At 35.4% G+C, this 12,177-nt stretch overlaps 1 protein-coding gene across 3 annotated transcripts in view; it reads left to right on the top strand.

The window, feature by feature from the left end:
- The window catches only part of PMS1 (PMS1 homolog 1, mismatch repair system component), a 100,265-nt gene that overhangs the window by 27,221 nt on the left and 60,867 nt on the right, over window positions 1-12,177 (top strand). For all 3 annotated transcript variants that reach the window (XM_039234693.1, XM_039234694.1, XM_039234695.1), the window contains one exon: window positions 5,249-5,351. In XM_039234693.1, coding sequence (XP_039090624.1) covers window positions 5,249-5,351 — 103 coding nt within the window. The remainder of the gene's footprint in view (window positions 1-5,248; window positions 5,352-12,177) is intronic.

Raw genomic sequence — 12,177 nt, forward strand, 5'->3', positions numbered from 1 at the left:
GTCAAGTTCCTCCTAATCCTCCTATACGTGCAAACATATGGTATTTGTCCTTCTCTGCCTGACTTATTTCGCTCAGCATAACACCCTCAAGGTCCATCCATGTTGCTACACATGGCCAGATTTCATTGTTTCTCATTGCCATGTAGTATTCCATGGTATAGATAAACCACATCTTCTTGATCCATTCGTCCGTTGATGGACACTTAGGCTCTTCCCATGTTTTAGCTATTCAACAGACACTTAACAGCCTCAACAACATATTAAACATTGAGTTTATTTTCAATTTGATAGGTGAAAAACAGCCCCTCATTCTTCTTTTTTAAAGTCTATTTATTTACTTTGTGGAGAGGGGTAAGGGCAGAGAGAGAGGGAGAGAGAATCCCAGGCAGGCTCCATGCCACCTACGCAGAGCCCAATGCAGGGCTCGAACCCACGAACCGCGAGATCCTGCCCTGAGTCTAAATCAAGGCCACCCAGATGCCCCTTGGCAATTCTTTTGTTATGAGTGAGTGAGGCAGAGCATGTTTCAAAACCTTTGAATTTGTTTTTTTGTGAATTGTTCATATGCCTTATTCTTTTTCTTTTTTTTTTTTTTTTTTTTTTAAATTTTTTTAATGTTTTTTATTTATTTCTAGGAGAGAGAGAGAGCGCGAGCAGGGGAGGGTCAGCGAGAGAGGGAGATACAGAATCTGAACAAGCTCCAGGCTCTGAGCCAGCTGTCAACACAGAGCCCGACTTGGGGCTTGAATCCACGAACCATGAGATCATGACCTGAGCCGAAGTCGGACGCTGAAATGACTGAGCCACCCAGGCGCCCCACATTCTCTTTTAAAGATGAAAGTTGAGACTTCCTTAATTGTGGGCCCCCATAGCTGTTGCTAGCATCATTTTGATGTTTTCTGCCTCCTCTTCCACAGTGTAGAGTACCTTCTATGTTCTTTAGAGCCATGGTGGTAGAGGTGTCATTAGAATAGGCACAGAAACTTTTGAAGAATGGGGTAGGTATCCTGCTTTCTAAAGTGTAACCTCCTCACAGTTAATAGAACTCTGTTCTAAGGAGAAAAGCCAAGGCCAATATTTCCTGTTGCTAGTCTCCCTCAGTGAAGTATTTGGGAGAAGGTTATGAAGTTAGAGCTCTTATATTGGTGTACAACTATGCATAGGCGGGCAGACTCACAACACAGAAAGAAAAATACATTTCATTGATCTAGGCAAAATTGATATTTCAGCTTAATATGAAGACCATTTACGTTAGTTTTCAGACTCCCATGTCTGTGCCAAAGGGTTCATCCAAAAGGCAGCAAAAAATAAAAAATAAAAACAAAACTTTAACGTAATTTTCTTAAATGAATTTTTGTCAAAAGAGGTTTTTTTGCATAAATTGACAGAATGTATCCTAAGGTTTTAATTGAGTTTTATCTAAAACATTGAGAAAATTTATGCTTGTCTAAAGTTTAAATGCTTTTATGAATTTTATGAATTTTAACTTAGTATTATATAATTTTGAAACTCAGTAACTGGACCAAAAAGATAATTTTTAATAAAAGATAGCTAATATAACCTTTAAGGTTCTCTGAGAACTTTTAAAACTTTACCTTTTAATATAAACTTCTCCTTTTAAAATTCTTTAAATAATTTTAGCTCTTCCCTTAACACCACTAGATTTGTTCTGCCATAGTTCATTAATATCTTAGTAAGAAGCACAAGTAATATTTTGTAATATTAGAGGTACATCTGATGATGTCGTTAACTGCAGGTTCAAATATGTTAACTGCTGCAGAGGTAACACATTCTAAGCCTGTGCCTGGTCCAAAAAAAGTTTTTCCTACCTAGGACACAGGATCATATGATGAAATGAACTCTTGAAATATAGTTCCTTCCTCTGAGGACCATTGTAAAACATTCTCCTGTGTGTTGTCTTTCACTGTCTTTAGCAGTGAATTGCAAAGCATTTCCTGTCAAGATAAATTTTCATAATACTCTACACATTGTAATGTAAAAACAATTAATTTTGGAAAACAATATTGTATTCTGTTTTTTGTACTTTAATACAAATGTTACGTTTATGACCACTAAGGTCCTGTTTTGCTTTTTAGTACATCAGTTTATTTATCTAGATTGGAGTATGTTTACTATTAACTAATATGTTTAAAGGATAAACAAGTGCTTTCAAAATAGTTAAAACAAGAACCCACATAACCTTGTAAAGTATTAGCATAATTTTCATCATATCATTACCCTTCCCTTAAAGATGATAGAGTAATCATTTATTCAGGACCATCTAATAAGTCACTGGCATAGTTAGTGCTAGAACTCAGAGTTCCAGGACTACTTTTGCTCAATAATACCAACTTTAGGTCAGGTGGCTAACTCTTTGGAGAACAGAAATAGAATTCATTTGACCTTGGCATTTTTGAAAAGTAGTTGGTTAAATGTAGAATTGTTTTTACAGGGACAATCATAGAGTAATTAAATTAAGAGACAGGAAAGAAATTGTTGTACTCTTTGTTTTTAAACATACTTTATTAGAGAAAATCACTACTGGACAGAATAGAGTTGGGATGTAGCAGGGAAGATTAAGATTAATTATCAGGAAAACTTTTAAAATTATACAACTTTTGAACCATGGAATATATTTTTGGAAGAAGTAGAAGAATCACTTCAGGTTATACAGAGGGGCACAACTTTGATTTAGTTGTATGTTTTTGGAAAAAAGCTTAAGACAGTGTTCCTGGTAAGGATTTTATGGACATTACCCTCAGAGAGACTCTAATAGATTCTACTAATATTGTGAGCTAGAGAAGGCGTGTGTGTGTGTGTGTGTGTGTGTGTGTGTGTGTGTGTGTGGTGTGACTCTGCTAGTCCCTGCCTGGTATCTACGTGTTTTATAGCCATATATGGTCAGCCGTAAATTAGAGCATGGTTGGGTCAGGGTGACAGAACCATCAAATCCAATGTAGATCCAACTGGACCTAGATGAGTTCCAGCAGTGGAGCTGGATCTTTGTGGCTTCTTTCTTATTTTTTTTTTTAATTAAAAAAAATTTTTTTTTTTTAAAAAAAATTTTTTTTTTTTAATGTTTTATTTATTTCTAGGAGAGAGAGACAGAGACAGCATGAGCAGGGGAGGGCCAGAGAGAGAGGGAGTCACAGACCGAAACAGGCTCCAGGCTCTGAGCTGGCAGTCAGCACAGAGCCCGACGCGGGGCTCGAACCCACGAACCGCGAGATCATGACCTAAGCGAAAGTCGGACGCTTAACCGACTAAGCCACCCAGGCGCCCCACGTGGCTTCTTTCTTAAATGCTGAGTTCAAGAATGGATAAGAAAGATTGCTCCCAATTTTGGATCATTACTGCTCACAAAAAGTATGAAGAGGTCATCCTTTTCTTGAAACCGTTGTGCTTTCCTAGAATATGCTCACTCCCTGCCTATGTTATTTTCTGAGAGTGGAATGGTTTTCTATTGTCATACTCCCCCACTAATCTCACAAAGTAGGTAAACAGAAAGCTGAGGGTGAGGGTAGCTCAGAAGAGCGCAAACGTTCTTAAATTTATATTTCTGTGACTGTAACACCTTAGGAAATATTTTCAGGTTCAGTGAATCTTTTCTTATACATACATGTCTTAATGCTAATGTTTTCTTCGTTTAATAAAAAATTTACATTTAAATAGTTCAGAGCTTGGTTTTAAGAAAAAATTATCCACAAATAATATGTGTGTATGATTTATACTTTATTTTTTTGAACCATTGCCTTGAAATACAGAAGTGCAGTTTTACACAGATTATAAAAAGAGAGAATGATCATTTTATGAAAGGCTTTTTCACATTACCAACGCATTTATGGAAATTGTCTTAAAATTTTTTTTAATTTTTTTTTTTTTGAGAGAGAGAGAGACAGAGTGTGAGTGGGGGAGGGGCAGAGAGAGGGAGACACAGAATCCGAAGCAGGCTCCAGGCTCCGAGCTGTCTGCACAAAGCCTGATGCTAGGCTAAGACCCACAAACTGTGAGATCATGACCTGAGCTGAAGTCAAATGCTTAAACAACTGAGCATTTTACTCCTGGTTTTGGCTCAGGTCATGATCTCATGGTTTGTGAAATCCAGCCCTGCATTGGACTCTGCGCTGGCAGTGCAGAGCCTGCTTGGGATTCTTTCTCTCCCTTCTCTCTGCCCCTCCCCTGCTCAAGTACTCTCTCTCTCTCCCTCTCAAAGTAAATAAATAAAACAAAAAGAAAGCTTCCCTAATGCAATTACATATATGATTTTACAAATGTAAGTCATATAATACAAATAGTTTCAGATGTGCAGATTTGTGTATGAGTATTTTAATTAAATACTCAAAATAAAAATCAGTAATTTGCCACATAAAAATATAAGGTGGCCTACTATTAGTGTAACTCTAAGGGAATATTACCAGAGAAGTGATCATAAGAGCTTAACAAGTAAAACTTAAAAAAAAATTTTTTTTTAATGTTTATTTTTGAGAGACAGATTGTGAGCAGGGTAGAGGAAGAGAGAAAGACACAGAATCCGAAACAGCCTCCAGGCTTTGAGCTTCAGCACCTAGCCCGATGTGTGGGGCTTGAACTCACAAACCATACGATTATGACCTGAGCTGAAGTTGGTTGCTTAACCAACTGGGCCACCCAAGTACCCCTAGCTTTTTTAGTTTTAAAGAGTAAGAGAGAGGGAGAGTGCAAGTGCAAGCAGGGAAGAGGAGCAGAGGGAGAAACAGAGAATCTTTTATTTTCTTTATGGTTTATTGTCAGGTTGGTTTCCACATAACACCCAAGTGCTCATGCCAACAAGTGCCCTCCTCCATGTCCATCACCCATTTTACCCACTTCCCCAACCCCCATCAACCTTCAGCCCTCAGTGTTTAAGACTCCTATGATTTGCCTCCCTCCCTCTCCTTAAGTATTTCTCCCCTGCTCACAATCTGTCTTTCAAAAATAAACATTAAAAACATGGTCCTCTGTTAAGTTTTTCCTGTTCTACATATGAGTGAAAACATGAAACAGAAAATCTTAAGGATGCTCCACACTCAGTATGGAGCCCAGCATGGAGCTTGATCTCAGTAACTGAGATCATGACCTGTGCCAAAATCAAGAGTTGGATGCTTAACCTCAGGTGCTCCACACTTTTTTCAATCTTAAGTAAATGTATAATCATTTTAAATCTCATTTGATAATGAGTCCACTGCAAAATCTAAAATCATAATTTTATTAATTTTTTTTTATATTCCAGGTTTTAATTACAACAAAGACAGCTTCTGATAATTTTAGCACCCAGTATGTTTTGGATAGCAGCGGCCAGATAATTTCTCAAAAACCTTCACATCTTGGTCAAGGTAAGAGAGTAGCTTTGTAGTTTTGCCTTTTCTTTCTTTTTTATTTTTTAAAAATTGTTACTCCTTAAATTCAAATGCATTGCTTCAGGTTTGCTCATGATAAAGGCTAGTTAACTTCCAAGTGAATATTCAATCCCTACTTTAGTCACCCTCTTAAATCTCAAGAGGAAGGGGCGCCTGGGTGGCTCAGTCGGTTAAGCGTCCGACTTTGGCTCAGGTCATGATCTCATGGTTCGTGGGTTCGAGCTCTGCATTGGGGTCTGTGCTGACAGCTAACTCAGAGCCTGTATCCGGCTTCAGATTCTGTATCTCCCTCTCTCTCTGATCCTCCCCTATTCATGCTCTCTCTCTCTCTCTGTCTCTCAGAAATAAATAAAACATTAAAAAAAAAAAGCTTTCTTAAGAGGAACTACATTAAAAGACTATGGAGAGTATAGACATTTTAACAGTATTTATTCTTCCAGTTTGTGAGTATGGAATATTTTTCCATTTCTTTGTGTCTTCTTTAATTTCTTTTATAAGTTTTCTCTAACTTTTAGCATACAGATCTTCTACAACTTTGGCTACGTTTATTCTTAGGTATCTTATTGTTTTTGGTGCAGTTGTAAATGGGATCGATTCCTTGATTTCTTTTTCTACTGCTTCATTATTGGTGTATATAAATGCAACCAATGTCTGTGTATTGATCTTATCTCCTATGACTTTACTAAATTGACGTATCAATTCTAGCAATTTTTTGGTGAAGTCTTTTGGGTTTTCCATGTAGAATATCTGGTCATCTGCAAAGAGTGAAAGTGACTTCTTCTTTACCAGTTTGTATGCCTTTTATTTCTTCCTGTTTTCTGATTGCTGAGGCTAGAACTTCTAGTACTATGTTGAACAACAGTGGTGAGAATGGACATCCCTGTAGTGTTCCTGACCTTAGGAGGAAAGAAAGCTCTCAGGTTTTCCCCCATTGAGGATAATATTCGGTGTGGAATAAACTGAGGATTGCTGGAGGGGCATTGTATGGTAGGATGGGCTAAATGGGCACTGGGCACTAAGGAGGGTACTTGTTGGGATAAGCACTGAGTATTATATGTAAATGATTAACCACTGGGTTCTACTCCTGAGACCGATACTACACTGTATGTTAACTAACTTGAATTTAAGTAAATTAATATAAAAAAAGACTATGAACAAAAACATGGGTTAGTTACTTTTCTGTAAAAACTGTAAGCAATTACTTTGCTATTGTTGGATCACTTAGTGTCTTCTTTATATGTGAAGGATATTTTATTGAAATGCCTAAAACATTACTGATTTGGTAATTGTAGTAATAAACCATACATTAAGGTACTCTGATTAAGTAAATAATTAAAATATTTTATGGAAAACTTGAAATGTATGTGCAAATAAATAGAATAATGTACCCATCACTCAATATCAACAGTTGTTAGCTCATTGCTAATGTTGTTTCATCTAATATCCTTACCCACTTCCTCTTTGAAGCAAATAAATGTATTAATTATATTGCTCTTTATAATAGAGTTCTTTCATGTTTTATACACTTATGTAATTTTATTACAGTTTAGTTGACATCTTTTGTTTTTAAGTTCCTCTACTATCTACTTAAAACAAAAAAGAAAAGCTCTTCAGGCTTGAGTTTCATGAATCCTTTAATTTTTTTCATACTGCTAACTTCTGGTAATGGAATGTTTCAAGTTGGGAGAATGTTGAAAGTATGACCTATTTAGTCATGTTCAGAAGAATTATTTGATCTGAAAGGATCTGTGAGATTTTTTGTCACTATTTGCCCTTCTCCAATTTGAATTATATATTCATTTTTTAATTTTGTGGCTCCTCATTGTAATTTATTGAAATACTATATTTTTTCTTTAGTTTCTGCCCTCTAATTTTAATATTAAATTATTGGACCTATCTCTTTAATAATTACCATTTTTTTCATTAAGATATATTTTGTTATATCTTAATACTGATACCAAATACACTTTTTCTCTTATTTTGTAATCTTCAAATTACTGATTACTTTGCATATTAAGAATTTATATTTTTGTATGCATACAAAAGAAAGAATTGGTTGGAACTTCTAAGAAAACATAATTTTTTGGCATTTATTCAGGTAATAAAAATGAGCTCAAGTCTACTAGCTGTTTAATTTGATATATAATATTGTACAGATTTTAATTAAAAACAATAGACTGTGATTCTTTTTCTTTTTTATGTATTGAAGGTTAGGAAGTAGAAGGCATTTTTTTTTTTTTTTAGTATAGTCCCTTTCCAGAAATGTTCTGACCCCAATTCTTAGGAGTTCAAATTAGGAAACCATTAGGAGATATTTGGGTGGCTCTCCAGTAGAGTACTTTGAAGTAATCTAGTCACCTTATAAAACTCAAATGTACTTATTTTTATCTTAGTAGTAGCCAGTCTAATCTGGATGGCCTGTTGCTCTGCATCACTCATACTTCTCATGCTTTCCTGTGTTCATCACCATGGGAACTATGAAATAGCAATACTTAAATATGAAATCCTTCCGATCTCTCCCCATTTGTTGATTGATTTTTCTTTTCTTGCAGACCCAGGTCTTCTACTTTCAGTGAGACTAGGGATGCATTTTAAGGAACTTCTGTAGTCAGTAAACGAACCTTATTTTCTTTAACATATTCCTTTTATCTTAAGAAACAACATATTTGGAAGGTCAGTTGTTCTGAAACTAGTAATTGCCTTTCATGATTCATTTTTATCTCCTAATTATAGTTGGTTATCTAGGAAAACAATAAAGAATCAAGCTCTTAGTTTCAAATTGCTCTAGATGGACATATTATAGAAATCTACAAGCACTTTTAAAAGCTGTTTGCATTTATATTGCCTTAGTGCTGATAATTTTTGAGTGATTGAATCACAGACTCACATTTCACCAACAGCTGTCATTCAACTTCCATTTAAATATTTTCTGTGTAAGATAAAACTACAGTACAGCCATCTTAATTAATACCTGTGCATTTAGGGTTCTTGTAGATTAATTTCTGCAGTGGTGTGAACATCCTTGCTTAGCAGTTACTCCTCATATCATCTGATCAGAAGATGACACCTAACTATAGATGCAGGGACAACTTACAGCAAAATCTTTTTTAGATGCTGGAAAATTTGTTGCCGCTTTAATTTTTTTTTAAGATTTATTCATTTTTGAGAGACAGAGTGTGAGTGGGGGAGGGGCAGAGAGAGAAGAAGACAACAGAATCTGAAGCAGGCTTCAGTCTCCGAGCTGTCAGCACAGAGCCCCACACGGGGCTCAAACTCAGGGACTGTGACATCATGACCTGAGCTGAAGTCAGACACTTAACTGACTGAGCCACCCAGGCGCCCCTGTAACCCCTTTAAAAACCATATTTAAAATGTTTAAAAATAGTTTACTAGAGGTTTCAGTTCTGTTTTTTCTGAGTGTAGGTATTTGTTTTATGGATTAATTTAGCCATTTAAAATGATAGATGTGCTTAGTAGTATGTCATTTTAAATTACCCTTCTGTTCACTTCCATTTTAAGACATTTAAAAATTTTAATGTGTAAAAAAAATGTAAAAATAAGTCTCCAGCTTTTAAATTATCTTACCAATAATTTACTAAATTATTTGTTGTAATCATATCTTTTTTCTGTTACCACTTCTATTTCCTTTACCCTAGATAATCAGTAGTAAACTTTCTAAATTGATATACCCTCCTGGACAAATTCTTTTAACGTGTCCTAGGTACTTCTGCCATAGGAATTTCTCAGGTATCAAAAATAGTATATTTAAAGTACTCTGATCAGGGTCATTCATTTCTTACCCTGTTACTAGAGTAGAGCATCATGTTCTTTGTAAATCCCTGTTAGGTATGATTGTGCATGCATTGAAAGATTTTTTTCATCTTGAGACTGAAATTTTATTCATTAAATAGTTTTGAAAAAGTTTGATATATTCAAGCAACTATACCTCTTTACATTAAGAATATAAATAGCTGCCTTTATAAATGGCATAACATAGGGTCATATAAAAATATAACAGGGAACATATTATAGGATTGCAGTTTAATTCTGGTGTTTGTAGAATGTGCTAAAGTTAGAGAGCTGAGCAGTTCTCTTGTAAAATATGATAGTATACTAGGGCCTCCTCCGTATTGGCCAGTATTATGTGGTACTTTTTTTAAGGATACACATTTCATTTAGAATCAACATAGTTTTCCATCACTAAGTTTTATTCAAACATATATAATTCTTGGCTTATTGTTAATTCTCAGTTTTCTCTGAGAGAACATTTTTAGCTGCTAAAGCAATAATTTATCAACTAATACATGGATTATAGTGTAATCTTTCATGTATAACATATATTTAAAAATCAACAGGTATCTTTTCATACATTTATATTTTGCTTTACTGATTTCTGCCTGCCTTCCTTCTCACCATCTGTCCACAGCTACAGTATATGCTATTATATTTGTCACAGGCAAGTGAGACAAAGGATGAGTTAAAGGAGCTCACAGAGTAGTGGAAAACACAGATGACTAAGTAATGACAGTAAAAAGAAGCCACCAACTGCCTAGGGGAAGGTTAGGGAGTTTTTCAGAAAAGTTATCATTTGAGTTTGAAGATGGTAGGTAAGAAGGGGTGGGAGTTTAACCTTGCAGCAAGAGAAAAAAAATGAAGAGGAAGAGCACATAATCTTAAAAATTGTATCTTTTAAAATAAAACCCATTGAAGAACTATGTCACACAGAAAACAAATAACCATATGATTTCACTCATGTGGAATTTAAGAAACGAAACAGATGAACATGGGGGAAAAAAGAGAGGCAAACCATAAAACAGACTCTTAACTATGAAGAACAAATGAGGATTGCTGGAAGGGAGGTGGACAGGGGGATGAAATGAATGGATGAAGCGTATTAAGGAGGGCACTTGTGATGAGCACTGGGTGTTGTATGTAAGGGATGAATCACTAAATCCTGTACCTGAAACTAATAATACACTGTATTTTAACTAACTGAAATTTAAATAAAAACTTGGAGGGCAAAAAAGGAAGCTAAATGAACTTAGTTCAAGAGAAAGTTAACTAGACAAGAAGAGACTGATGGCTACTTGAATTCCTGAGAGCATTAATTGAGTCTGGGGGCACAAGTGGTCAAAGGAACAAGTCAGCTGTGAACGAGGCATCTTTTATCTTTTAGGAGAAACCAGCCAAACTTCTTTAACAGCCACATGTAAGCTAACATGAGAGATTAGAGGATGGGATCCTCAAACACTGAGCTGGTTCACCTCAGATGCCAAATCTCATCAGAATTTAGGCTTAGTAAGCCGTGGTAAAAAAAAATTAGGACTGAGCTAGAGAGAAAAAGTTTTGCAGTGCTAGATCCCAGAGCCTTGCTAGAAGAAAAAACCTGATTCCATCTTCAAGACGTTTGAAACTAGATGTGAACTAGAGCTAAGTAAAGGGGCAGCTCAGTTCCACCCAGATACATTCCTAATTATATTGAAGAGATTCTTTCTTTACTCTAGCTACTTGACAGAGGAAATGAAGTGCCTTCTCTGGGGGAAAATATCATCTACTTACATACCTGTTTTTCTTTTCTATGCAATGTCTGGCAAAAATAAAAATATTAAAGGAAAATGGGAATCTATAAGAGAAAAAAATAGTTAATGTAAGTAAACAAACATGACTTCATATTTGAATTAGTAGACAGAACTTAAAACAGCTATGTTAAAGAAAGGAAAAGATGGCCAAAATTGGTAAAAAGGTAGACAATTTCAGCAGAGAAATGGAATCTAAAGAAGAACCAAGTGAAATTTCTAGAACTGAAAGTAAAAGTTTATTTTTTATAACCACCAGTGAGCCACTGAATCTTTTTAGGTAGAGGGTGAATGTCGTGGTATTTATAAAATTAGGTAGCAGAACTTTGTAACTCCTACCATAAATTATATTTTATTATAAGAAATGTCATCTTGAACTAAGTTTTGAAGGAAGGAAAGGGACTTGACATAGATTTGAAAGAGATTTTTGGGATAGAACAGCTAGGCCTAAAAGACTTATGCAATATTGACAGTAAAAGGGAGAGGGAAAAATCAGTTAAATCTAGACGATCTGCCTTTGGAAGCTGTTGGATGTTAGTGTTATATGAGAAAGAGGATAGGTTTAAGTATCAGACTTAAGAAGGAAAATAAGGAGTTCAGGTCTGGGTGTGGTTGATTTGAGGTGGCTTTGTGACATCCAGGTGATGATATTGAATGAGCATTTATTTATAACTCGAATGCTGTCAGTCTCATATATATATATATCTGTAGTCAATTCTAAGATGTGTGTTTTCTCACATTTTGACATCTCTGAAAACAGGTTGTGGCTTATAATTAATGGTCTTCCCAAATCCTTTTTGGACGGGAAGTTTTGTCGATTGGTAATTCATGTGTTGATTGCAGGAATAAACAACAGTTTCATATTTTTTTGCAAAACAACAAATGCCATATGAGACCTAAAAAAAGAAAATAGCCACAAGTGAAAAAAAGCTGGGTTAAGTACAAAAGGATTGCTATCATCTGCCAGGCATTGAAATTGAAGACATCAGAGGAAATTGCCATTATCAGTGGGGATAGATAAAAGAAGTCTCTAAGCAGTGAAAGGCTGGTGTAAACCAATTCAAGTGTTGCACAGGACTGTTGTTAAGGCATTGTACCATGATTTATTTGCAATATTTTTTCTTTTTCAGAGATTCATAAAAGTACAGTGTTATTTATAACTTTGATCAAGAGTCATTGGCATATATATAGTAGTTGAAATTGTGGGAGGGGAGGAAATATCTAGA

Source organism: Hyaena hyaena, unplaced genomic scaffold (assembly GCF_003009895.1).
Source record: "Hyaena hyaena isolate Hyena2069 unplaced genomic scaffold, ASM300989v1 scaffold_92, whole genome shotgun sequence".
Taxonomy (NCBI): domain Eukaryota; kingdom Metazoa; phylum Chordata; class Mammalia; order Carnivora; family Hyaenidae; genus Hyaena; species Hyaena hyaena.